The following is a 25,209-nucleotide window of genomic DNA, read 5'->3' on the forward strand; positions in this document are numbered from 1 at the left end:
GAGTATTTATGCCCAGTGTACAATATCAATGTAATGGTTCTAGATGCCAAATTAATGCTCGCTATCATCCAAATCATTTAGTGCAGTAGTTCTCTACCCTGCCTCAGATCAGAATTACCTGTAGAACTTATAAAAATACCACACCCAGGCCTAGATCAGTATCAGACACGGTTTTTGTTTTTTTCCCTAAAGCTGCAACCCTTCCTCTCCTTCTCTCTCCAGGAGATTCATGGGTAGCCAGGGATGCAAACCACTTATTTAATTCAAGCCACTAGCTTTACAGAAGCTAGGGGAGAAGCTGAGCAATGGGCTAAAGGTCACACAGTTCCATGAGCTAGTAAGGCCCCAGATTCCCCTGCAGGGATCTTCCTCCTCTCCGTTGGGGAGGTTGCCCCACCCTTTATTATCGTGATTACACAGAAGAAATGAGCAGGAAATGTTTGTTTGTTTTGCGGGAGTCGGGGAGGAGTCAAGCGCCAAGACCTGAATCAACTGGAGCGCGGCGGGTGCAGAAGTGCCCAGCGAGGACGCGGCAGAGCAGCGGGAACCACCCTGACTCGAGGCTTCCCTAGGCTCGCAAGACCCTGAGCCCTGGGCCAGCTCCTCCCTCTCTTTGAGAGGCCTCTAACGTCTGCCCTGCCGAGACCTTCTGAGCCGCAGAGCGGATGGAGGACCCCTACAGCCCGGACACTTGGCTTTTCAGGGCTCTAGGGACGCGAATCTCACGTCACTACCAGAAACCTACCCCAGGCAGGGGCTCCAAGATGAATGTTTTCTGACCAGCCCCGGCCCCTGCCATTCACATTTAGCCTTTGGTTATCTGGCTAATGCGAGCCAATGAGAGATGATAAAATTAATACTTCCGCTTTCTAAGACGCTAAAGAGCCACTGTTCCCGCCTTTCGGATACTCTGATTGGTCGCCCTCCTTCAACTGGCCAGCTTATTGGACAGCGCCGCGAGGCTGAGGTCCAGCTGGGACTGAGGGCTGTGTCACACAGCAGGCCCGCTGCCATGGCGTCTTATTTCGATGAACACGACTGCGAGCCATTGAACCCCGAGCAGGATGCCCGAACCAACATGCTGCTGGAGCTCGCAAGGTGGGTGCGCGGGGCGGGGAGGTAGGGCCCATGCAGCAGGCTTCTGGGCTGAGGCGGATTTTCTGGGGCAGCAGATTCTGGGGAAGACGGATAAATAGCCTGGACAGTTAGTTCCGCATTCGGATTCGGGGGGAAGCCGATAATTTGGATCGTCCGTGGACGGGCCCGGGCAAGGGGGTTCTGGAAAAGGCGAGCTGGAGAGTGGGGGGAGTCGGGGCGGGAGGGCAGCGGGCTCTAGGAGGTGCCGGAGTAGGAGGCTTATGGGGGCGGGGCAGGGGCCGTGTGGCTGTGAGTAGGTAAATTCCTTAGGAACTCCGAGCTAAGGAAGCCACACTGCCACTTGGAATCTGGCTTTGCCAGGTCATTCCTGCGTGGCCTGAGTAACTTCTCTGAGCTGTTGCCTCATGTGTAAAGTGGGAATAAACAGCCTGCGAGCTTGGGGTTGTCTGATGGCAGCTGTAAGCCATTTCCCACTGTGCTTTTTATCTAGTGAGCACTACTGAGGGGTAGTACTATTAGTACTACTGGCTGGGCAGAGTATTTATCTGTTAACGTCTTGTGGATTGTGGGGGCAAAGTATGGTTTTCTTTGGTTCTGATCTCGCATCCGTCTTCCCAGGTCCCTTTTCAATAGGATGGACTTTGAAGACTTGGGGTTGGTAGTAGATTGGGATCACCACTTGCCTCCACCTGCTGCCAAGACTGCAGTTGAGAACCTCCCCAGGACAGTCATTAGGGGCTCTCAGGCTGGTGAGAACACTAATTCTTTCCACTAATTCTTTGGGGGCAGATCCGCCATACCCACCCACTCTGGAAGCCAGGCTACCGTCTGGCCCTTCCGTTTTCCAGGCCAGGTTGGGGCAAGAAGTGTCCTTCCGGAGTGGGAGCTGGGAGGTAGGGCCTGTAGCAGCTCTCCTGATTAGCACTCCCTCCTCAAGAGCTCAAGTGCCCCGTGTGTCTTTTGGAATTTGAGGAGGAGGAGACTGCCATTGAGATGCCTTGCCGTCACCTCTTCCATTCCAACTGCATCCTGCCGTGGCTGAGCAAGGTACTGCTTCCTTTCTCCCAGCCCTCACTCTGCCCTGGGCCCCGTTCTCAAGCCTCTTTCTGTTTATGGACTCCGGAGGGGATCAGAGATGGGAGATGGGTAGGGGTGGGAACTGGGAGCTGGGGACAGGTTTTAGCTTATCAAGACCAGACTGGGGCTGGTATAGTGCACTGCTTTTCCCAGACGAATTCCTGCCCCCTGTGCCGCCACGAGCTGCCCACCGATGATGACACCTATGAGGAGCACAAACGAGATAAGGTAGGGACGGGAGGGGTGGGAACGGGGCTCCCTGAACCCCTGTCCTTGCCGTTCTCATTCCCTGCCTCAGCAGGCCTGAGTAGGCCTCGTGCTCCCTGGCCCTGGTGGGCTTCCCAGTCACTTTGGTGAGGGACAAGAGCCTTGGCAACGCAGATGCCAGGGGCCTGAGAACACTGAGCCAGCCCCACGATGGCTGCCCTAACCCTTCACCCACAGGCCTTCGGGTGTGGCCCCTGCCCAGTGTGCCCTCTTTCCTTCAGGCTCGCAAGCAGCAGCAGAAGCACCGACTTGAGAACCTCCACGGAGCCATGTACACTTGAGGCAGCGGGGACCGCACACCAGTCCACAGCATCTTCCTCTCGCGCCTCGAATTCTCATTAAAGGTTTCTTTACGCATCCTGCGGCTGCATTGCTCATAGGCCCAGGCTGGGGCTCAGTACCCTCCACTAGGTCCCTACTGCTATGGGGGAAGGTGGTCCTGAACCGCAGAAGGTACTGGGCTGCGTATGCCTCCCTGCCAAGCCTGCTGGCCCAAGGGCAGTAGGGCCCAGGTCAAGAACTTGGCCACCAACCGGACCAGCCAGGGCTTGGGCCTAAGTGTCCGCGGCTGGAAAGGAAAACGCGTCAGTGTCTGGCACCCAGTAGTTACTTAAAAATAGTAAAGAAAAGCTAGCCCACATCTCTCCGTCAACCTGAGAATCCCGGGAGCTTTCTTTAGCTCCACTGCAAAGACTGCCTCTAACATTTTCAATTTGTTCTCTGTACCGCCGCCCCCCTTCCTTGTGTCCCTTAGCATGGAATCAAACCTCAGGCCAGACTGTGAGCAGGGTAGGAAGTATGAAATGACCACGTCCGCTCTTTAGACTGTTTAAAGGCCCAGAAAGCGCTTCGAGCCCTTGAGGGGTATTTGAGTAGCACTTGGCATCCTTTGTTCTTGGCCGCCCTGCTCTCAAAGAGCAGTGGGCACTCAGGAGGCTCCCTGCGGCAGCCGCTTTCTCCCGTCTTTGCCTAGGGAAAGCCGTCCTGGATCAGCCCCTCTCCGACTCTCCAGAACAGACTACAAACATGCAAATTAGGATTCTTTTAATAGATATATAAAAAAAAAAAAAAATACTAAAATACCCACGTGGTTCTGCTGTGTTATTTGCCCTAAAGAAAGGGGCAGAGTGAAGAATCCCAGTGCAGCTCAGTGGGCCCCAAAGTGGGCCTTCCCACAGACTAAGGAGCGCTCACCCCCTCCCCTAGACTGCTATTCCTCTTGCTGTTCCCAGCCCCCAATTCCTGCAGCAGGAAACCCCAGTGGTCTGGCCTTGGCACTGGGGGAGTAGAAGGCACCTGAAGGGCTGGCTGGCTGAATGAGGCTACGTGACCTTTAAACCCTAAAAATAACACTGCGGTGTGGGGAGCGGGCTGTGTGCAGCCCCTCTGTGGCAGAGGGGGGTGTGGGATGGCCTCTCCTCCAGGAGCGAGGGAGCCTCTGTCCCGACAGAATACTTTCGCAAAATCATTTTTGGTACAAAATAAATGCAAAGGAGATAGGGTGTGGGGAGCTGCAGAGGCCGGGCCAGCCACCCTCCCCAGACTCAGATCATGGCGACGCTCTCGGGAGCACAGTTGAGGTGCGTGGAGGTGCTGCTGCTCCCGGAGGACTTGCAGGCCCGACCAGGGGTGGTCTGCAGCGCGGCCACCAGCGTCTCCGAGGAGACCGCCCCGAACTCGTAGCTGAAGGTGCCGTAGAAGATAAGGATGTCGATGACGAACACCCACTCGCACAGGGCTGCCCCGTGCTGCAGCTGAGAGCTCTCGTGGATGAAGAAGACCCCACCTGGGATGGGGCTAAGGAAACGTTCCATAGGATGGGCGGGAGCCTGGCGACACCCTTTCTGCCTCCCCAGATGTATGGCTAGGCTGGGGCAGAGGACCAGGCCTCACCTCCCGGGAGAGGGGGGCAGAAGAGCACACGGGGCAGGGGTGTCCGCCCCCACCCCGCATCCTGGGTGGGAGAGGGCCTGGGCTACAGCAGGAGTTCCTGGCCGCCCTCTCCGGCCCGGAAGGATACTGAAGATGAGAGACACAAAGGCGATGGCTGCCAGCACAATCCGCAGGTAGGCCACCGCCAGGTCCTGGGGCCCAGTGGCCCCATGGTAGGAGAGGGCACAGTGCAGGCAGACAAAGAGCAGCCCGGCACTGAAGGCCACGCCGGTTCCCACGTAGTGCAGAGACTTCGCGTGATCCACCTGGGCCCGGAGAGAGGGGCTCATCGGTGAGGCAGCCCCACCCCTCCACCCCCCTCCCACCCCCAACCTTGCGGGACAGACCCTGCATCTTGGGTCAACCCTCGGGAAACTGAGGGCCCCTACAGACGGCCTGGCCCCACTGGGGGAGGTTCAGGAGGTGGGCGGGCGGGCGCACCTGGAAGTTGCCCACCACCACCAGGCCCGCGGCGTTGGTGCAGCCTGTGATCAGTGTTGTCGTGTTGACCCAGGAATGACGGCTCTGCTCCAGGAGCTGCCCGTAGCGCAGCAGGCAGATCAGGGCCACTGGGGGAGGAGAGCACAGGCAGGGCCGGCTCTGGCGCCTTCCTCTGGCCCTGACCCAGCCCAGCGAGCCCGCCAGCTTCCCCCAGATACTCCGAGGGCTGGAAGGGAACAGATGGGCAGGTGGGATGCCGTACCAGGGTGGCTCTGTGGGAGTCGGCCTTGGGCCTTCAAGGAACGGAAGAGAAGTGGCCCTGGTGGCCTTAGCCCTTGGTGGGGTGGGCCCTGTGAGGCCAGGGCTTCCTGGGCCTTTCTGGGGAGAAGAAGTGAGGGTGGGCTGGACTGAGTTGGGTGGTGGGGGGGCCGAGGGCACAACTCACCCATGAAAGCACCCACGTTGCCAATGAGGCTGAAGAGGCAGCTCTCTGGGGGGTAAGTGCCACACTTGCTGAGAGGAGGGGGCGAGGACACAGTGAGAGGGGGCAGGAGCGCCAGAAGGCCCCAGCTCTGGCCCACCTGCTCTCTCTTGCCTTATCTACGCCTGTTCCTTACAGGCAAGCCCCAGCGATGAGAAGGGCCAGTGTCCCTCACGAACAATGGGTCCGAGGCTGGCCACACCACCCCCCAAGGCAGGGCTCGTGTGCTTGCCGGGGTAGGGAGTGGCCAGGATTGCTCAGCAGACCCCGAGGCTCCTGGGACTACCTGAGAATGTCAAGGCCTGCAGCTGGTCTGGCTTCCCTTAAGCCAGAACTTGGGCTGGGCAATCAGAGAGCTTGAACTTAATCCAGATGCCTCCACTTACTAGCTAAGGGACCTGGATGGAAGACATAGCTCAGTCTCAGTTTCCTTGCCTATAAAATGGTGAAAGCAGTAGCTGCCTCAGTGCTAGAATTACATGCTATGAAGCACGTAAAGCATTCAGCAGAGTCTGGCAGGTAATAATTGGTAAGTAGTATTGTAATTAAGTGCTCTGAGACCCAGGGACAGGCCTTTGTTTGAGGGGCTTAGTTGGGAGTCTAGCAGGGCCTTGGGTCTCAGTGACCTGCCCGGTTTCTAGGCCTTACCTGATGAGGGGGATGTCATCCAGGGTGCAGCAGGTCTTGGGGCCCCCTTGCTCAGTGGGGTCAGGAGAACAGGATTCGTTGTAGGACCTGGCAGGCAGGACAGAGAGTAGCCTGGGGGAAAGAGGTTCCTCCAGGCCCTTGGCCTCTAGCCTCAGGCCTCTCAGAGACCACCCTCCCGGACCTCCCTTGGCAGGGGCAGAAGAGCCCACTTCCCAGGGCCCCCCCACCCCGAGACAGAAGCCGAAGAGGTGAATGATAGTGGGAAGCAGGTAGGTGGGCACAAAGCCATGCCTGGGGAGGGGCAGGCGCTGCCAGTGTCAGAGAAGAGCAGTGAGGCCCAGTGTCTCCATCTGGCTTGAGGCAGCCCCGGCCCAAGAGGGAACAGAGATGAAGGGAGCTTTAGAGTGAGGCTGTCTGCAGAGTGCGCCATACCAGTTCTCCACGGGGCACACGTGGTGGTTCATCACGGCCATGGCATACCTGCGGGAGCACAGCTGTCACTCCGCCCCACCACGCGCCCAGCCTTCCCCCACTGACTTTTCCTTGGATTCTGCCCCCGTTCAGCCTCACTGGCCGTTCTGGGGACTCAAGTTGGGGTAGCCCTGCGTCTTGACGCTACTCTAGAACCCACAGCCTGGCCCCAAAGTAGAGGACCTCTGGAAGTTGCCCTGGCTAGAAGTGTGTCTGTCAGGGCCCCCCTGCCAGACAGCAGTAGTGCCAGCTGGTCCCAAGGGGCTGTGTGTCCAGGCACCGGGCCAGGCTTTGGAGACAGCCAGAGTGACCCTGGGTACCACCGGGAGCCTGCAACAGGACAAGGAACTTTGTATGTGTCACCCAACTCCTGTTGGGTCCTGGCTGGGCCCTGTCCCTCCTCAGCCTGGGTCCATTTTGTCCCCTAGTTTCCTTCCCCCCGTCCCCCTCTTTACTCACACAGTCCATAGGCCAGTGATGGAGAATGCTGACAGGCTGACAGGAAGGAGGATCCAGGCGGTCATGAGGGAGGGGAGCCAGGGTGGTGGTGGTGTGGGGGGGAGGACAAGAGGTAGGTGGGGAAGAGGGGGTGGGCCCAGCTACCTTAAGGTACTTCGCCAAAACCATCAGCTGCCCTGGGCCTGGTGGAAAGAGACAGGTTAAAGTCCAGGGTCTAGTGGACTGGCCAAAGCCGGCGCGGGGGAGAGGAAGTCGGTTAACACCAGATGCAGGGCTCCCGCTTCGGGCTGAGCCCCCGCCGCAACGTGGACACCCTTCGGCATCCACCGGGGGCCTCCGCGTTCCCCCTAGATGTTCAGAGACGCCGCGGGAAAAGGAGCCACCCTCCCTGGCCTGAGAGTCCCGGGCTGGGAGACGGGCTGCAGTCAGGACAGTCCAGGGGCCACGCCAAGGAAAGCCAGGGAGGGGGTCCGGGGCTGGGTGGAGGGGCGGCCGGGCGCAGGCGGCCACCTGACCACCGGCGCCGCGGGGAAGGGGCGGGTTCACGCGGGAAGCTCAGCCCGGCCCCCGCCCGCCCGCGTGGGCGCCCGTAGTCCACGGCCCGCGCGCCCCCGGGACCCGTGCCTCTGCAGGCGATCCCTGGAGGTCCTGGGGAGGAAGGGGTCCGGTACTCACCTCCCCTGAGCGCCCCGCCGCCGCCGCTGAGTCCCGCTCGGCCCCCGCGTGGCGCCGTCCCCGGCTGCGGCCCTCGGAGCGGCCCTGAATGGTTTAAAGGGCCGGGCAGCCCCGCCCCCGGCGCCCAGGCCGAGCCGCGCCGCCCGCCGGGACGTGGAGTCCTCGCCGCCCGGGTCCCGGCGCCCGCGCCCGGTCGGGAACTACAACTCCCGAGCCCCCGCGCCCGCGTCACGCTGGACGGGTGGGCGGTGCCCCGACATCGGGGGACCTGGACGCCGAGGGCGGTGGCGTGGGACCCGAGGGGAGGCTCTGACAGCAAGATGCCAAAAGGGTAACCCCGTCTGCCCTCCTCCTGCGGGGGACGCTTTGAGAGGCGGGCAGCTCCGGGGTCTGCACCGCCTGCCAGCTGCACCTGTGACTGTCATCGCGCACGTGGCTGGAGGAAGCCTCCCTCCGCCTCTGGGTACATTTTGCAGCCTGGACTGGCCGACAGTGATTTCGAGCAGCCTCCCTCAGTGTGGCGCCCCGTGCCTGCCGTTTTCAAAGGCGAGGCGGGTCTGCAGAGAAGCGAGCACAAAGCCTTGGCTGTTCCTTAGGAAATTCTAGCGCCCTGGACTTGGCTTTTGCTTTCCTGGGCTCAGCAAACCCTGGAGGAGGGCTACTTTCATCAGATACATTTTATTTTCAAGGGTACAAGTACACAGAGTACTGTCCAGAAGTCAGTGTCCAAAACATGTTTCCTGACTGCTGAGCACTCACTTGAAACAATATCCATTCTAAGTAGACACACATGGGCCAGGTGTTGGGAGGCAAAGAGGAGGAAGGCAGCAGGCCCAGAGCAATCTGGGAAAAAATAAATAGGATGGTACAAGGATAAATTACCCAACAGCTTTATGAAAAGTCACTTTGACTGAAAAAAATGCATACCCTGAAAGTTGAGAATTCTATTTTATTCAGCGGTCTTTCTGAGGACTCAAGCCCTGGAGGCAGCCTCTCAGATAGCTCTGAGGGATTGCTCCAGAGAAGCAAGGGAGAAGCCAGGATGGGACTTTTTCCAAAAACCAGGTATTTGGAACATCAAAAGCTTACTGTTAATTAAAGACCAGTAACCAGACAACTCAAGTTAATGAATTTAGCGCTTTCCTATGTATGGGAACAGGTGTGCGTCTGGCCCATTGGAATCATTCCTTTGATATGCACCTTAACTATCTAGGGCCAATATCGTGCTTTTCTCCACCCCGATTCCCCTCAGGGCGCACAGCTGGGGGTGGCTGCAGTGGCTGCTGGCTTCACAGCCACATCCTCTGTTTACTCTTATGGCAGGCAACTTTCTTTCCTTGTCCACACTTAACAGGCCAAGGGTGCACTCCTGGACATTCTTTTCATGATTAAAAGGGCAGGAAATCTTCCTTTCGCACACCGGAAGTGTGCCTGGCACTCTAAAAGGCAGCCCAGCATCTGTTGGAGCCCTTGTGAGAAAACCCTGGAGCCGAGACCTTTTACCTGGAGTGAGCACGAGTCCAGGCTGAGGGAACCAGGGAGCTTAAGTTCAGCAGCACTGGTGAGGCAAAGGTAATAGACAGAAACAGGGCCCTGTACTGTGGGGAAAATGGAGCAGATAAGCTAACTGGACAACGGCTTGAGGAAGGAGAAACCTTTTTGGACCTAGTGGAAGGTAAAAATGGCAACAGGAAACCTGTTGGAGGGCCCTCTTCCAAATGGCATCAGCACCAAGTAGTTAAATCAGGGACAAGAATATGGCGGTGCAGAGCCATCACTCTACCAGAATATCTGGCTGAAGACCAGGGGGTATAAAGTCCAGTCCACCTTCTGCTGGCTATGCTCTGTGCCTCAGAACAAAGGAGTGCCTCTTCCTAATTTACTGAGAATGCCCAGGGGTGATTCCTAGGAGCAGGCACCTTTTTCTCATCTGCCCAACAGTGCTGTGAACTCTCAAGCTTTTCCGATCTCTTTGGAAGCTTCACGATTCTTAATCAACACTAACTATCCCATTGAGCTGCGTCTGAGTTCCTCTCCAACCATGATCACGGGAAGGCCTGACAGGGCTACTCAGCTTCTAAACTGGCTGTTATATCCTAAACTGGGGATTAGGCAAGCATTCCAGAGCCTTGACAAGGAGGGAGATTTTGGCTTAACAGGACAATCTGAGGAGTCCCTAAAATAGAGAATTAGCCCAAGACAGAAGGGCTCTTCATGGGTAGCTGGTAGGGAGGAGTTGCATGTCAGGTAAAAAGTAGGACCAGATGTCTTTAAAAGGCTCTTCCAGCTCTCGTGCCATGTGAGTCTACTTGTTATGCTCCAACCAGGACAGTTCTTAAAATAGTCAGAACAAGAGATGAGATTCAAGTGCTGATTCTGTGCTGCTGAATGACTGTAGGGCAGCATGTAATCTTCACTTCCCTATGTACACAAGTGATTTCACAACTCTTGGCAAAAACAGTGCTATAAAAATATAAGTTTATTGGTTAAAAAGAATACTGTATTTAAAAAGTACCTTCCTTCCAGGACTTTCAAATAATTTGCACACGTCACTTTATTCATCCACACAGCAGAAACATTGGAAATGAAAAAACACAAGAATGTATGGCTTTTTAGACATTTAACATGACACAACCAGTCCAACCAGTCTCATTCTGATGGCTCTGAGAAGGCAGAGGAGCCTTTCACTTTTCCCTTCTGGCATCACTCCACCTCCTGGGGAAATCTGGGGTGGGTGCCTGTGGCTTCTTGGTCATTTGACTCCTCAGGGACAGGACAGGAATTCAAGGAGGGAGCTTAAAATGGTTCAGATAATTGTCAACATTCCATGGTGCTTCTCCCCACAAAGATGGCTCAGAGGTAGGAAAGTAATCTATCATTTTTCCTTCTATTTGCAAATGCTTCATGTACATTTGTGAACTGGCTGGGGATCTCTACTTTACCATCCACAGATCCTGCCAGATGCACAGCAAACTGGATACCCACCACCCCAAAGAGTTTCTTCCAGTTTCGAGGGCTGATCTCTAGATGGCAGCGCCCCTCGCAGTGGAACAATGGAGATGGGATATCCCTTTCAGAGGCTCGTCCACAGGGAGAAGCTTTTTTTTTTTTGGCTGTGGCACGTGGGATCTTAGTTCCCCAACCAGGGATGGAACCCACACCCCCTGCAGTGGAAGCGCGCAGCCTTAACCACTGGACCAGCAGGGAAGTCCCAGGGAGAAGCATTTGTGTTGCCCACGTTGGTCCTACTGGCTGGCTGGGCTCCCACGCTCACTCAGTACAAAAAGCTTTACATTCGCCTTTTCCCTTCTTGCATTACATTCTTCAAAGACTTCCATACTTGCCAACTGGCTCTAACTCAAGCTTTAGTGTTAACTCTCCCACAGCCCCAAAGCCCTGCAAACCCCAGCTTCCTTCTGTTAGTAATCACCCACTGTGGCCCAGGAAACACAAAGCCTTAAAATCCAAGGCTTAGCCTCAGCAAGTGAAGAACACTTCATTTTGGATGAACATTAGCTACGCCTATGAGTTTACCAGACCTTTTTTCTAGGCGGCCGAGAACGTTAACTAGTCAAACGCGTGTTGATTCTGAGGCAGTCTGCCCAAGCGCCCCAGCTGGGCTAATGCTGCTGCCACTGCACCAAGCAGCGCCAGCCAGTCCTCTCTGGGACATCGCTAGTGCCTCTGGGAAATGCTCTGCGACATGCTCCCTGATGGCGAAGCACCGGTATTTGAAAACAGCTGAAAACCATCGAAGCGGCAAGTCCGGTAAATGCACTGGCTAGGACTATCTTGGATGGGGTGAGGTGTGGCAGAAGCAGGAGCAGAGCTGTAAGGCGGTCACTTGGCTGAGGACCATCACCAGAGAAGCACTTCAGGCATGCCTGGAGGATGGCACCGCTGCCACCGATAGGCCTGCTCTGAAGGACCATGCCTCATTTAAGTACCAGGCTTAGTGCTTTATATAGTCGTGCGGCATAAATCAGCTAAGAATTAGAATGTTTTCTTCAGTGGAAAATATTTTATATGCACTTGATAAAAGCAAAGTGCCTCAAGGAAGAGTTTACAAGCAAGATGTTCCCATCAGTCTCTTACCTGAGAGTGAGGATTACACAATAAACACACAACAGGACAGAACAGGTACACAACTCTCACAAAACAGGAATGCAGGCTACAATTTCAGGTGCCATGCCCCAACCTCCTCTTCTGGACTTGTTTCTAAATTCTATTATAGATCCAGGAGACGGGCTGTCCAGCTGTGAGAAGATGAACCTCAAAAGTATTCCCAGGAAGCCTAAGAGTTCCAGTGAATTTCTACATCCAAGTCAGAAGATCGGCTGAAGACCTGGAAGACTAAAATGACTGGTGCTTTGAGCTGCAGGAAGACTGGGGATAGAGTATGGCGTAGTCTCCTTGGCCCAGGAGGCTCTGGAGGGTAGGTTATCTTAAAAGTCAAAAGGCACTTCCAGCCTGGCTGAATGAGGACAGACTTTCTCTTTTGAAAGCAGAACTGAGCCCAGGACTGGCAAGTTTAAGGCATTTAACCTTGGGCCAGCTCTGGGGGCCAGGAGCATGCTGGTCCCTGGCTGCCTTCACAACCAGGCCCTTCTAATGTATCCACTTCACTCACCTTCCCAGCGAGCTGCGACTTGCTGGATTTTAATGTAGTTGAAGTAGCTGCCTTGCCCCATTTCAGAGCTGGTGGATTTTCAGGGGTGTAGGGCATGGACCAAAAGTGCCCTTGGGTGTCCTTTAAGAGAAAAGCTGCTGAGAGGGACCAGCCAGACTGATCTTGAGACCCTGATGAGAAACCTCTGGGGCAGGGGGGATTCTGTTTGAAGAAGTCTCAGTGCTCACAGGCTCACTTAAAGCCCATACTTCAAGTCACTGAGGTTAGGCCCATTTGCCGGACACTGAGGTGGCTTGGAACTGCAGTGCATGGGATCGCTTGTGGATTTCTCAGACCGGAGCCCAACCCTGCGTTACGAAAAATGTTCACTTAGGTGAAAGCAGTGATATTCCTGGGATCTTTATTCTCAGGATCTCTTGGGAGTTTTATATACTCTTGGGAGGTAGGAAAGGAGAAAGCACAGAGCAGAGGAAGGGCAGATGAAAGAGGCTCGGTTTGTTCCCTCTAGGGCACTTTTCAGGCCTTTTTCCCCCCTTTCTCCCAACTAGGGCTCCAAACAGGTAATTATTGCTAATGTTGAATTTCCCTTGGTATGTACATTCAAGACTGTTAAATCACATTTGAAAACACAGTTTCAGGCTTGTTTCAATAATTCCCCTTTAGCCTGAGCAGAGGATGGTCTGTTCACAGCTAGGAATGAGGTTGGAAGCTGGAATTCTCTAGTCCTAACCCAGGCAGGTTTTGCTGTGAGAAATCCTTGCAGTTTAGTTCCAGCATCATCTTTCTAGGTCTCCTTATCTAGACCGTGTGAAGTGGTGGAGCATGGGAGAAACCTGCAAAAGCCATGGAAGGGGAGGGAGACATGCCTGCAAGTAGGTGTCAAAGAAGAAGATCTCCCTTGTCTGGTACCAGAATTACTGGGAGAGCATGTCAGAAAGGCAGACCCCAGAAACCCCACCTCCAAAGTTCTGAGCAGCTGTAGGTGCGCAGTCACACTGGGAGGTTGGGGGTGGGGTAGAACTGATGGACTGGGAGACAGAAAGATGAACAAAAAAAAGAACAAAGAAACAGACCTGAAAAGGTGATCTAGGAAAACATGGATGGAAGTGAGCAGAAGCACCTGGTGAGAAAGCGGCACGTTGGCACAAGGTTTCATAAACCTCAGCTCTCCCTGGAGTCTTTGCTTCCAGAACACCAAGCTAACCAAACAAAATTCTCAAAAAATCCCAGAATATGAGGCTGGTCAAATGGGCCAATGTACAAGAAAGAATGGCTACAAGGAAGGTGGCCAGGCACAGTCCCTATGACACCCTTTTCCTGTGGATGTGGCAGTGCTGGGGCGTGGGGGGGGTCTCGAGATCAGCTCAGACTGGTCCTGGCACCCCCAAACTAGGGGCAGCTCCCTGCACAGCGATGTCAGTGTCGGCTCTGGCGCTTTGCAATCTCCTCCTGGATGCGCAGCTTGAGGGCCTCGCGCATGGGCGGTTCCAGAGGCGTGTGTGCCGACACCTCCTCGCTCACCCTTCCTGGATCATCATCCTACGTGGTGGAAGAGGCAGGAAGCTGAGGGCCGGGCCTCTTCTGGAAAGGCAACCTGCCCTGTCCCTAGACAACACTCTCACAAAACTCTGTTTGACTCACAATTTCTTGCCAGTGCCTGTCATTTCCCAGGCGTCCCCTGTCACAGTGACTCTCAACTGGGGGCCATGAGCCCTCCCTGTCGCCCGCTGGGAATCACTATGTGAAAGGAGTGACTTGTGCTCAAAAGCATCGCCCAGCAGTCTGTGCTCCCGTGTGGAAAAGACACTTCCCACTGGCCCTGAGGAGAACAGTGGCTCCGGGTCTGGCAGTGATTTCTATCACAGCCCAGGACCGTCAGGCTGCAGCTGTTTCCACCAGGCGTACCTGATACACGATAACTGAGGTGATGTCTCCGCTGTCCGCCTCATATTCTAAGCAGAAGAGCTGATGGCCAGGGGGCTCTGGCTCAGAGCCACCACTACTGCTGCTTTCACCGGACTCCTCACAGTCTGCGTTGCTTGGGTGGGTAGAGCCATCTGGAAGGATGAACCAGAGTGAGAGGGAAGAGAGGAAAGCTGCTGGAACCCCTGCCCAGAGATGATACAGGAAAATATACTGTCAAGCCCCAATCTTCTTGTGGACCCAGAACATACGTGTGTGTGTGTCTGTGTGAAATGTGCCGCCTATCAGGAATTTCATTCACCTTTGTATGCCTGCCCCAGGGCCAGCCTAGTCCTACCACACAGTAGCTACACAATGCACATTTTTCTACAGGGTTGGAAGACAGTGGAGAGGTGGACAGGGCTCTTGCCTGGGTTCAAATCCTGGCTCTGCCATTTCCTTCTCTGATATCTCAGGCAAGTTACTAAACCTCTCTGTGCCCGTTTCCCTGACTGTGAAACAGAAATAATAGTTTCCATCTTACGGGGTTCTCTGAAAGCTAAACGAATGAATGCACATAACCTCCAAAAACACTCTAAGAGAAGCTCAACAAACTAAGCATCCCATGTTAACTATTGTAATCTCTCGATCGCAAGGAAGCGGGGCGGGGGGGGGAGGGAGAAAAGGCTATTAACTGGGTTTGGGTTTCATTCCACAATTACGTCCTGGTCGCCTAGAGCTGTGCCAAACTTTTTCTCTGTTAGGCGGGGGAATACGAAAATATATCAACAGTATGGTGGGGGCAAAGCGGCAGACAACTTCTTGCCGACTCTCAGGTATGTCCAGTAATAGTGATGCTTAACTGGGGGCCTTGAGCCCTCCCTGTTCTGCCGGGAGAATCACTGGGCGGCGATTGGGGAGCGTCGAGATAGACGTTCCAGGAAGGGACGAGATGAACTGAACCTTGGGGGATAAGTACTAATTTTTTCCCATATAGCAAAGAAGGGGGCGCTGAGGCGGAGGGCTCACGGCCAGAAGAGCGCGCAGTCTCGAGGAGGCAGGCGGCCTCACCTCGGTGTCGCGGCAGGTACACCTGCAAGTCGGGCTTTCGGGGCCGAGTGGGCGCGGGCGTGTGACGCCTCCTCGCCTTCTCCTTGGCCGCCTGCTTCACCTTCTTGTCATAGTCGTCCCTGCGGGGAGCCGAGCGGGAGTCAGGGACGGCCGGGCCAGGCCAGGCCAGGCCGGGGCTGGCAGCGGTGGCGCGGGGCGGGACGGTACCGGGCGAGCTGGTTCCGTCGGATGTGGTGCACGAAGCCGTGGCTCATGTCCAGCCGCCCGCCAGGCTTGCAGTAGAGCCTCGGCCCGGGACCCCGCGCCGCTTCCATCTGGAGCCCCTATGCGCGGATCCGCCCCACCGCCGCCGCCTCAACGACCCCAACGGCCTCCCTCCCGCCCCTAGAACTCCTTGCCGCCCCTTGCTCGACTTCCGGCCCCGCGCCCTGACGTCAGTCGGGAAAGGGCGGGCGGGGCCGAGCGTCCCGGCGCACGGAGTTCCTGGCGCAAGCGGGGCGGAGCGGGGGATATGGAGCACGCGCAACTTCCACTCCCGGGGGACGGCGCGGGGCGGGGCGGAGGGGCGTGTTTCCTTTCGCTGTGAGATGATCAGTAGGAAACCATGACTGAGGCTCACTGCTGGTACATTAGAAAATTCAGAAAAACACAAAGGAAAAAAAATAAGTGAATGAAATAAAATTTAAAAAATAAAAGAAAAAAAAAACACAAATCAGCCATCATGCCACGTAGCTTTCGGTGTGGAGCCTTCCCGTCCTTTTTCCTGTGCTGGGATGCTGTGAAACTCCATCACCAGCTGCGTGATATTGACTGAATGTTGAACCCCGCTGTGAATCCGTTTACTCATTTGTAAGTGGGGGCACTAAGATCACCTACCTCCAAAGAGATCGTGAGGAGGCGAGTGCCCGGGCAGGGCAGACAGCGGGGCCCCGGCCGCGCACCCCAGTCCCCGGCCCGCCCGGGGCCCCAGGCCGCACAGCGCCACAGCTCTGCGGACTTTCCCGCCGCCCAGTTCGTCTCGGCGCCCACCCGACCGTGCCTTAACTCTCCGCGTGGGAGGACCCAGGGCCTTTCAGGCGTCTGAACCTATGTCACTTTTGAATCCTCTTTAAAAAGAGACAAAACTAGGAATTCGTGGTTAGAACAGGGACAGTGAATGCCGCTGAGCGATCAAAAGAAACGAGTTATACACTCAACGACGTGGATGAATCGCAAAACACATACGCCGAGTAAAGGAGGCCAGGGATAAAAAGAGGACTCGCTGTATGCGTCCACTGATATGACTCTAGAAAATGACACTGATCTGCAGCGACAGGAAGCAGATCAATGGTCGGGGCAGGAGAACACTCTTGGTGAATGGTGGTTAGGTTCCTTATCTTGATCGTAGTGTGGTTTCAGAGTGCATGCATACCTCCATCAGTACTCAGCGAATTGCACGCTTTAAACGTGCATTTTGTTGTGTGTCAACCACACAACAGTTCACACAGTACAAAGTAGTTCAGGGTTGTGGAAGGGGTCGTGAAAGTCACAGGCCCTGAAGCTTGAGCTTTATTAGACTCATTACTCTTCCGCTGCTCGTCGTCCGCATTTTTCTGTGATACCAAGAACAATCCTCGAAATGTGGAATGAGAGCGGCGGATTGCTCCATGAAGGGGATGACTGGGAAATGTCGCCTAGTTCTATGCAGGGGAGTCGGTCTCCGAGGCGCGGAGACTGTGCAGACGACCTCCCAATTGTGGTTTCAGGATACAAAGTATCTTGAAGACTCCTGGGGCCCAAAGACAGCTTCTTTTATCCAGAAATTCCGCAGCCCGTGAAAGGTTCCTGCCCCTTTAAGCTGGCAGTGATGGGTAAAGTGGCAGTAGGCCCTGCTATTGGTCTCCGGCGCGCACGCAAGTCGCAAAGAAACCACAAGAAGCGCAGTACTTCCCAGAAGGTCTCTGCGGTGTGATTTGTCCCCGTCGGCGACTCGTAGAGAGCCTTGCGCTCCTTAACAGCGCCGCTTCTGATTGGCCGCTTGCCGCGCACTCGGTCCTCCCTGGAGTCTGCGCCCGGTGACTCCGGCGGGTGATGGCGATGTCCGGCCGGTCCAAGCGGGAGTCTCGCGGTTCCACCCGCGGGAAGCGCGAATCCGAGTCGCGGAGCAGCTCGGCTCGCGTCAAACGGGAGCGAGATCGAGAGCGGGAGACGGAGGCCCCGAGCTTCCGGGGCAGCCCGGTGCGTGTGAAGCGAGAGGTCGAGCCGGCGAGTGTGCGCGAGGCCCCGGCGCCCGTGGTCCCGGCGGTGCGGGTGAAGCGGGAGCGCGAGGCCGACGAGGACTCGGAGCCTGAGCGGGAGGTGCGAGGTGCGCGAGGCCGGGCGCGGGCTCCACTCTCGCGTTCTTTTTTTTCTCTTTCCAACCTTCTTTCCCCGCCGGGAAGTCACACTTCCCTCGTGACCCGACTGCTTTTTAATGAGGATAGTACTAGTCTTGATAGTAATCGTAGCTATAATATTTCTAACAATAGTGATAAGAACAGTAGCGTTACTTTATCGGATGCCTAACGCGGTCGAGGCGCTGTGCTAATTGTTTTACAGGTGTTCCCTCCTTTAGTTTTTACAAAACATCTGAAGAATGAGTCCTGCTGTAATTTCTGAGTGGACAGCCTGAACGCCGTGCGCTTGGACCACACTGCCCTCTTATCCAGGGCTGTAGCAGCCAGGAGATGTGGATTCTAGCCTTGCCTCTGAGACTTGAGTCACTGTGGCTTGGGAAAGTGATTTTCAAGTGTCTGTTCCTCTCTAAGTTAATGGAAAGAGTCCTGGAACTCATGACCTTTGAGAGGCCTAACAAGCCAGTGAGTTTGTCAGTCCCCATCCATGACTGTGTCCTCTATCTCTTGCTGCTATACTCGTTCTGTTTCTTCTGGTAATTTCTGGATATCTCTTGGCCAAGCCATGTACTCTGTAGTGTGTACACTTCTCCCCAAGTTGTTGACATCTTACTGATCGTTAGATAGGTTTCCATCACTTCTGAAGCTTTTTCTGTTTACCTCGCTTACATCTTTTTCTTCTCTTAACTTGGAACTTCTGATTTGAACATGTTCCTGTATACTTGTTTTCTGGTGAGTTAGCAGGTGGACATATCAGCAGGCTACATGTTCGAGGCAGCATTCATTGCGGGAGCAGGGGTCCTCGTTCTGCAACACTGTGATTCTGTTTCTGTGCCTAGTTGGCTGTGTAAAATTATATGCTTATGTTAACTCTTAAATTTGTTGCTCAGTGTCCTGTGTTTGACATATTTTTGTGTTAGGCACAGGGTCCAGAATAGCATCTTGCTCATGGAACGTGCTTGATAAATGTTCTTTGAATAATCTAGTTAATAATTTCAGGGTATTCTTTGATTTTCTTTACTTGAATATTGTGTCAGCCTTACGTTTCCCTTTCTTTGGAAAAGGAATCGTTTCTTAGATATTTTGCATAGTTATGGTAAGGAGATTGTTTTCTCTGGGACACACTAGGATCCCAGTTGAGGTTACTGTCTCCACCCCCCCCCCCTTTATTTTTATCATCAAATAGATCATTGGTACTAAGATGATTGGTACTAAGTAGATCATGGGTACTAAATGTCATGCACATGTATAGTTTAAACATGAGTGTGGATAATACATATCCTTAAATCTATCATTTGTCAAGAATTCTGAAGGGTCTGAGATTTTACCCTATTTGTACGCTACCAGATTAGCCTGCCACGGTTTCCTGGATGCTGATGAAAGACATGGAACTATAGGGCCTGAGACAGCTTCTTGCAGCGATAACAGTAGCCAGAATATAGCATTGTTGTCTCTTCCCTGAGTCACTTCCCATAGTGCAGCACGATGAGAACCCCCACACACGGTGGGTGGCCTCACAGAACAAGAACTCTGACCTTAGAGAACCTGAATCTTCTGTAATGGGCTGTGAGCTTGCCTCCCCTTTGCTCTGTAGGGACACACCGTCTCCTTGTCCCAAAGCTATACAAACAGATTTCACTATACAAACATCTTTGACAAGATAGTCTGGAGGTAGTCAGTGCCTCTGGTCACAATAAATGTAGAAACACTAGAGACCCTTGGAAAATTGCCTCCCGACACTGTTCAGTTTAAGAAGTGATACTTATCCAGTACCTTAGATGCTCACATAGGCCCCTTCCCAGTTGCATCTGCCTTCTTTGCTTGCTTGGGTAATCACTGAATTTTTTTATAATCATTTCTACTTTTGTTATTTTATTATTTATAGTTTTACCTCATATATACATCCCTAAGGAGAACTGTATTTTGTTTTGTGTTTGTTATAAATGGAATCATACTATATGTAGTTTTTTGTTTTGCCCTTTTTTTTGTTTTTGCTAGCTATATTGTTGAGGTTCATCTGGTTAGATGTTCATGGCAACATAGTGCTCTGTTGAGGATATACCAAAAGGTATTTCTCCCATTTTTGTATGTGGTAGACATTTGGGTTGTTTCCAGTTTGTTCTCTTTCAAATATTGCTGCTATAAATATTTTTTAATAAAGCGTTCCTGATGCACAAGTGCAGAAGTTCTCTAGCATAATATAAGTAGAAGAGAGGCAGCTGGGTCAAAGGGTTTGTGTATTTTCAGCTCTGATCTTGCTGTACTGTTTTCTAAGAGGTTGTAACAGTTTACACTCCCAGCCTTCTCATTGTTCTTTGTATTTGCCAACACTTGCAGTTGCCTGATCTTATTTTTTTTCTCTCTGGTAGGTGTGAAGTGGTATACCATTGTGCTAGGAATTTTGCATTTTCTTGATTATTGGTGAGGTTGAGCATCTTTATTCATTTATTTATTGTTTTTGGCTGCACTGGGCAGCTTTGTGTAGGATCTTAGTTCCCTGACCAGGAACGAACCCGGACCCCCTGCAGTGGAAGCGTGGCGTCCTAACCACTGGACCGCAGGGAATTCCCAGTATTTTTTCATATGTCTGTGGGTTTTCTTCCTTATTTTCTATTGAGTTGTCTTTTTTTAAGAGCTCTGTACGAGATTTCTTTATGTAATTGCAGCAGTTGCTCTGTTGGTTGTATGCGTTTCAAGTATATTCTCTCAGTTTACGGCCTGTTGCATTAAGTGGGCTTTTGTGGGTGTTGTCAGGCTACCTGTTCAGGAACTCATCCTGATTAATTTTTCCCATTTCTGTGTTTGTTTGTGCTGGTAGTTGACCCTGAGTATAGGTTTCCCATTTTCAGAGCTTTCGATGATTTTCCTTTCAGCAAAGAATGGCCGCGTGGATTCCGAGGACCGGAGGAGCCGCCACTGCCCCTACCTGGATACCATTAACAGGTCGGTAGCACAGGGATGCCTAGGGCAGCAAAAGAACAATGGAGTCTATGCAGAAAGTTCTTTGGACTGTATGTTAAAGGATACTCTTAAAAACTTTATCTCTTCTAAAGTTTTCTGCCCAGAAAATTGTGCTTCTTGCCTTGTGTTTTAATCTTTGCCCTTCAATGTGAAGTGTCAGAGGGTGTGTTGTTATAGGTGGGTACATGCACAAAGAGCTTTTAGCTCATTTTGAATTTGTATGAGGAAATAAAGGGATATTTGGTGTCAGTGACAACAGCAAATTTCAATATTTATTGAGCACTCACTATGCGCTAGGTACTGCTCTAGGTGCCTGGGATTCAGCAGAGGAAAGAGACAAAATTATGTCCTAAAGCAGAGGTGGTTACCCCATCCTGGTATTGTGCGATCCTAGATATCCCAGATGTATTTTATATTTTAGAATGGTTCTTTGCTTCTGCTGTACAATTTTTCCATGGATTGGTGGAGGGGAGGGGGATGGAGGGGGGGTGGGAGGGGGGGTAATGGTTCAGGCGGTAATGCATGTGATGGGGAGCAGCAGATGCAGTCCCCGCTCACTCACCTCCTGCTGTGTGGCCTGGATGCGTGGGGTTGGGGACCCCTGCTCAAGGGCAGAACTTTCTAAGAGACTTTTTTGCAACAGTGTAATTGCTCTTTAAGGGCTGTCCATTGTGGTAGGCACAAGCCCTTGTGGCGGTTGAGCACTTGAAATGGGGCTTGAGGAACAGAATTTTAAGTTTTACTTAATTTTGATTATTTTACATTTAAACACCAATAGCTGTGTGTGGCTAATGTCCCCTTTAATGGACAGTGCAGCTTTCTTGGGACCATTACCAATTAATTAGAGTTAATGATTGGGAAGGAATCCCCTTGCCACCTGCGAATTCAGTGGAGGAAAGTTTTTTTTATCACTTAACCCACCTAGTACTCATATACCATTACTTTGCACTTGAATAGAGAGATCTGTTTGTAGGTATTCCCCTAAGGTTCTTCAGGCTGCCCTCTTATTTTCATGGACAAAAATAAAATTTTCTTTTGTGAAAGTTTATTCATTCTTTTTATGTCCTTCCTTTTATGTCTTTTAATTTGGAATGCTATTGGGGCCCTGTTACTTTAGTCCTACTTGTAGCTTTTCCTCCAGAGAAAGTAATGGAAGATTCTCAAGTGGTTGTGAATATTCAAAAGAGGGTCATCGGTGTTTTGGGGCTGGGGGGGCTGCTGTGTTAAATGTCTAGGCGAGGAAGAGCTGGTGTCCCCCACAATTTGTGTGTGATTGGTGAGCTGTTCTCTGAAGGCTGACTCTGCAGAACATGGAGCCAGTAACACCACCTCACTCAGGGCTCACCTAGGCAACCATCCCCGTGAATTGTTTATGTTTCGTTTCGGTTCTCTTAGGAGTGTGCTGGACTTTGACTTTGAGAAACTGTGTTCCATCTCCCTCTCGCATATCAATGCGTATGCCTGTCTGGTGTGTGGCAAGTACTTTCAGGGTAAGTAAATGTTTGCATTACATTTTCAGCACTAGCCACAGGTCTGTTTTGTTTTTGTTTTTAAGAAAGTAAGCTGCTCTTCGGAGTCCTGTCTGATAAGCCCTATCTTTGTTCCCAGGAAGTTGGAATAGTCTTAGAAAATCTGCAGGAGGTTCTCTGATTGGTCAGAACCTGAACACATGTGAAAGGAAGAGAGAATTAGGCATGTGAGAGACTCTGGGGGAAGTCTTAGAGACTCTGGGTTTCTGAATCTCTGATGCTTTCTATACTTACATCTTTTTCTGAGACTCCTTTTGCTCTAAGGACATTTTGATTCTGTTCTTTTCTGGAAATTATTATTTCAGTTCATTCAGACCAAGCAGATGCTTTGTACACAGTATAGGGGAGGATTCCAGAGAAATATAAGGATCTTATAAATAGTCAAGGTTAACACACAAAACAGTCAGCAAACTCTCTTAAGACCGTAAAGATTACGGTCTGGACCATGTGGCACTGAGTATTAATAAGGACAACAGGAGTTGAAATATGCAAAGATCATTAGCTGGAATGTTTGTGTCAGGTTCATGGAGGAGGGGGAGGTGGAACTTGTACTGGCAGGACATACAGAATTTGAACGGGTGAAGGGTAAGATATTCCAGAAAGGAGTGGCAGCATGAACAAAGGTACGCAGGTACAGGATTGTCCTGAATGTGAGTGGCTGAAAAATCAGAACTGAGAGATGATGAATCATCACAGATATGTACACGTGTGTATGTGCAAATCTGTGTGTGTGTACATGTACTATATATAATATATACATAGATAGTCCTAGTTTCTGATAATACATGAAACCAGCTCATGTATGCACACACATATACATACACACACTTACACGCACACACACAAACACCCACACATTTTCTATATTCACGTATATGACATTAGTTCCCTATGTCTTATGCCATCTAGGAATGAAATAATGTGCTCTTTTTTTCTGGCTAACTTTTGTGATGAGAAGAGTTCATGTGGGAGATTCATTTCATGGATGGTCTAGTACTTTGTTTTTGTGGTGTTAACATGTTCTGGTACAAAATAATGAAAGTCACACCTGATTTGTGCGGTTCTGGAGTCTGCCCTTCTGTCACAGCCTTTCATTCTTCCCTGCAGGCCGGGGTTTGAAGTCTCATGCCTACATTCACAGTGTTCAGTTTAGTCACCATGTCTTCCTCAACCTCCACACCCTCAAGTTTTACTGCCTCCCAGACAACTATGAGATCATTGATTCCTCGCTGGAGGATATCACGGTGCGTTTTCAAGAGGGTTGGTTTGGAACTAGTTATCCTGGGAGCCATCCAAGGACTCCTGGGGATCTGCCCCACCTGAGGTCAGGGAAGAGTCTCCATCCCTTGGGCTTGGAGAGGCTCCTTTCCCTTTGGGAGGAACCAGGGAGACTGCACAGGGGGCCACAGTTTGTAATTGTGGCCCGTGGTCTGCAGCCTAGGTTTCATTTCTGCTTGTAGTTCGGACTGAAGAAATATGGCTACTTTCTAGTTGGGGTGAAAGCATTTTTGTGAAATAAATTATCCTTCCATACTTTGGAGTAGGATGTGAATTGGGCCTGGTGTAGGACAACAGATACCAAGAGGTATACCAGCTCCCAGCTACTTTTGACATGATGCCGCCAGAATGGCCAGCAAGTCCATCTGTGGGCTCTGGTTTGTGACCTGCGCCGAGAGTCACTGTACTTAAGTGGGGAGCATGGAAAATCCTCTTGGGCTTTGATTACTGTTGGAGCTGTTGATTATTATTTTCCTTTTCAGCAAGTGGTTGCATATTCAGTAGCATTGAGTGCTCTGTTTATTAAGGAAAGCTTGGTGCTCAGAGTGTTTAAAACACTATTTGTGCCACTTCCATAAGTTTTATAGGCCTGTTAAAATTGAAATTAAAGTGGTTATGGACAGTATTTACAAACAGAGAAACTGAAAGGAATTCAAGCTTTCAAACTGAGTTAGTGGTGACCTCTGACCAGCCTGTGACATGATGGCCCTCATAGCTCTAGGACTGGGAAGGTTCTGATCCTGCCCCTCCAGCCACAGGGAGTCATGGGATCTCAGTCCCTCACCGAGGGAGGGGACGTGACACTCCTGCTCCTGCACCGGCCGGTGTGCTGGCTCTGTGTGAGGTCCCACCTGGGACTCAGACTCCTGCCTCCTGCAGACTTGAGTGTCCTTCAGCTTCTAACCATTGTTTGTCATGGAGTTGACCGGACCTGCATTCTGAGTTAAGGCAGGGGATTTAGCGGTTTTTAGGTTAAACACAGATCGCCTGTAGCTGAGTCGTGTAGAGCGGGCCCAGTCTACATTACCTCCATCCTTAGACCTACTGTTGGGAGCCCTTTGGGTGGGTGGTGAGATGTTCATGACCAAAGGGGTTTTTGCTTTTGGCAGAAATTGGTGTTGTGGACATATATTGTGAACTCTGTAGACGGCCCTAAGACAGCCTAGGAGTTTCTTTTGCTTTGCAGTATGTGTTGAAGCCCACTTTCACGAAGCAGCAGATCGCAAACCTGGACAAGCAAGCCAAGCTGTCCCGCGCGTATGATGGCACCACTTACCTGCCAGGTATCGTGGGCCTGAATAACATAAAGGCCAACGACTATGCCAACGCTGTCCTTCAGGTAGGATGGAGATGGGAACCAAGGGGCGGGGCAGCCCGGGAACCGTGAGGGGGGCAACCCGGGAACGCTGTGAAGGTCGCCAAGAAACTACTACCTTCTGCAGGAGTGCAGTCAGGTGGTCCTCAGACCCCGAGTCTTGCCAAGGATTTTTCTTGCGTATTTGCTCTGCAGCAAGCAGAACACTCCTGTGTCTGCTTGAGGGGCTGCTGCCAAGTGGTGGGCCTGTTCCAACCTCCGGAGCTTCCAGGGAGTGAGGGATAGAGTCTGCGTGTGGCCTGCAATACCAAATAAGAGACACGTATGCTAGGTGATGCTTTTTTTTTTTAATGGTGTAGATATTCATTGTGTTGGCTCTCCAATGTCTCTGTCCTGCCCGTGTGTAAGTCCTGAAATGGGAAAGGCAGAAAGGCAGTTGCAATTAAGTTTTGCTTTTTAAAAAATTGCATGAGTAATATGTGCATATTGTAGAAAAATTAGAAAATGTTGGTAAGTGTAAGTAAGAAAATTAACAGTCATTCTACTTCACTCAAAAAAATTGTTTAAAAAAACTATAAACAAGCCCTTATTGGAGGAGGAAG

At 52.1% G+C, this 25,209-nt stretch overlaps 4 protein-coding genes across 8 annotated transcripts in view; 2 read left to right on the forward strand and 2 right to left on the reverse strand.

Moving 5' to 3' along the window:
- Positions 1–501: 501 nt before the first annotated feature.
- Positions 502–2,799, forward strand: RNF181 (ring finger protein 181). 2 transcript variants are annotated; one of them, XM_057743106.1, is made up of 5 exons: positions 510–1,098; positions 1,717–1,847; positions 2,036–2,145; positions 2,329–2,403; positions 2,664–2,799. In XM_057743106.1, exons 1-5 carry the CDS (start codon positions 845–847, stop codon positions 2,721–2,723), a joined length of 630 nt encoding a protein of 209 aa, XP_057599089.1. In that variant the 5' UTR covers positions 510–844; the 3' UTR covers positions 2,724–2,799. The 2 variants fall into 2 exon arrangements, with proteins under 2 accessions (XP_057599090.1, XP_057599089.1); XM_057743107.1 differs by lacking the exon at positions 2,329–2,403 and having other exon boundaries at positions 502–1,098.
- A 670-nt stretch (positions 2,800–3,469) lies between these two features.
- Positions 3,470–7,845, reverse strand: TMEM150A (transmembrane protein 150A). 2 transcript variants are annotated; one of them, XM_057743104.1, is made up of 8 exons: positions 7,550–7,845; positions 6,875–7,056; positions 6,377–6,424; positions 5,945–6,031; positions 5,078–5,193; positions 4,816–4,943; positions 4,463–4,640; positions 3,470–4,228 (listed from the first exon to the last, which is right to left on the reverse strand). In XM_057743104.1, exons 2-8 carry the CDS (start codon positions 6,937–6,939, stop codon positions 3,987–3,989), a joined length of 864 nt encoding a protein of 287 aa, XP_057599087.1. In that variant the 5' UTR covers positions 6,940–7,056; positions 7,550–7,845; the 3' UTR covers positions 3,470–3,986. The 2 variants fall into 2 exon arrangements, with proteins under 2 accessions (XP_057599087.1, XP_057599088.1); XM_057743105.1 differs by lacking the exon at positions 5,078–5,193 and adding an exon at positions 5,261–5,328 and having other exon boundaries at positions 7,550–7,838.
- A 2,163-nt stretch (positions 7,846–10,008) lies between these two features.
- C7H2orf68 (chromosome 7 C2orf68 homolog) lies at positions 10,009–15,587 on the reverse strand. The gene is made up of 4 exons (XM_057743036.1): positions 15,360–15,587; positions 15,153–15,271; positions 14,085–14,236; positions 10,009–13,718 (listed from the first exon to the last, which is right to left on the reverse strand). The coding sequence occupies exons 1-4, from the start codon at positions 15,464–15,466 to the stop codon at positions 13,596–13,598; spliced, it is 501 nt and encodes a 166-aa protein (XP_057599019.1). The 5' UTR covers positions 15,467–15,587; the 3' UTR covers positions 10,009–13,595.
- A 1,589-nt stretch (positions 15,588–17,176) lies between these two features.
- USP39 (ubiquitin specific peptidase 39) overlaps positions 17,177–25,209 on the forward strand; it is a 29,751-nt gene continuing 21,718 nt past the window's right edge. Inside the window, exons 1-5 of one of the 3 annotated variants that reach the window (XM_057742129.1) lie at positions 17,179–17,496; positions 20,398–20,467; positions 21,881–21,975; positions 23,122–23,258; positions 24,479–24,631. In XM_057742129.1, coding sequence (XP_057598112.1) covers positions 17,223–17,496; positions 20,398–20,467; positions 21,881–21,975; positions 23,122–23,258; positions 24,479–24,631 — 729 coding nt within the window. In that variant the 5' untranslated portion in view covers positions 17,179–17,222. Of the gene's footprint in view, positions 17,497–20,397; positions 20,468–21,880; positions 21,976–23,121; positions 23,259–24,478; positions 24,632–25,209 lie in introns of all 3 variants that reach the window. The other 2 variants (XM_057742130.1, XM_057742131.1) reach the window with 2 other exon arrangements.

The sequence above is a fragment of the Hippopotamus amphibius genome, chromosome 7 (genome assembly GCF_030028045.1).
Source record: "Hippopotamus amphibius kiboko isolate mHipAmp2 chromosome 7, mHipAmp2.hap2, whole genome shotgun sequence".
NCBI lineage: Eukaryota > Metazoa > Chordata > Mammalia > Artiodactyla > Hippopotamidae > Hippopotamus > Hippopotamus amphibius.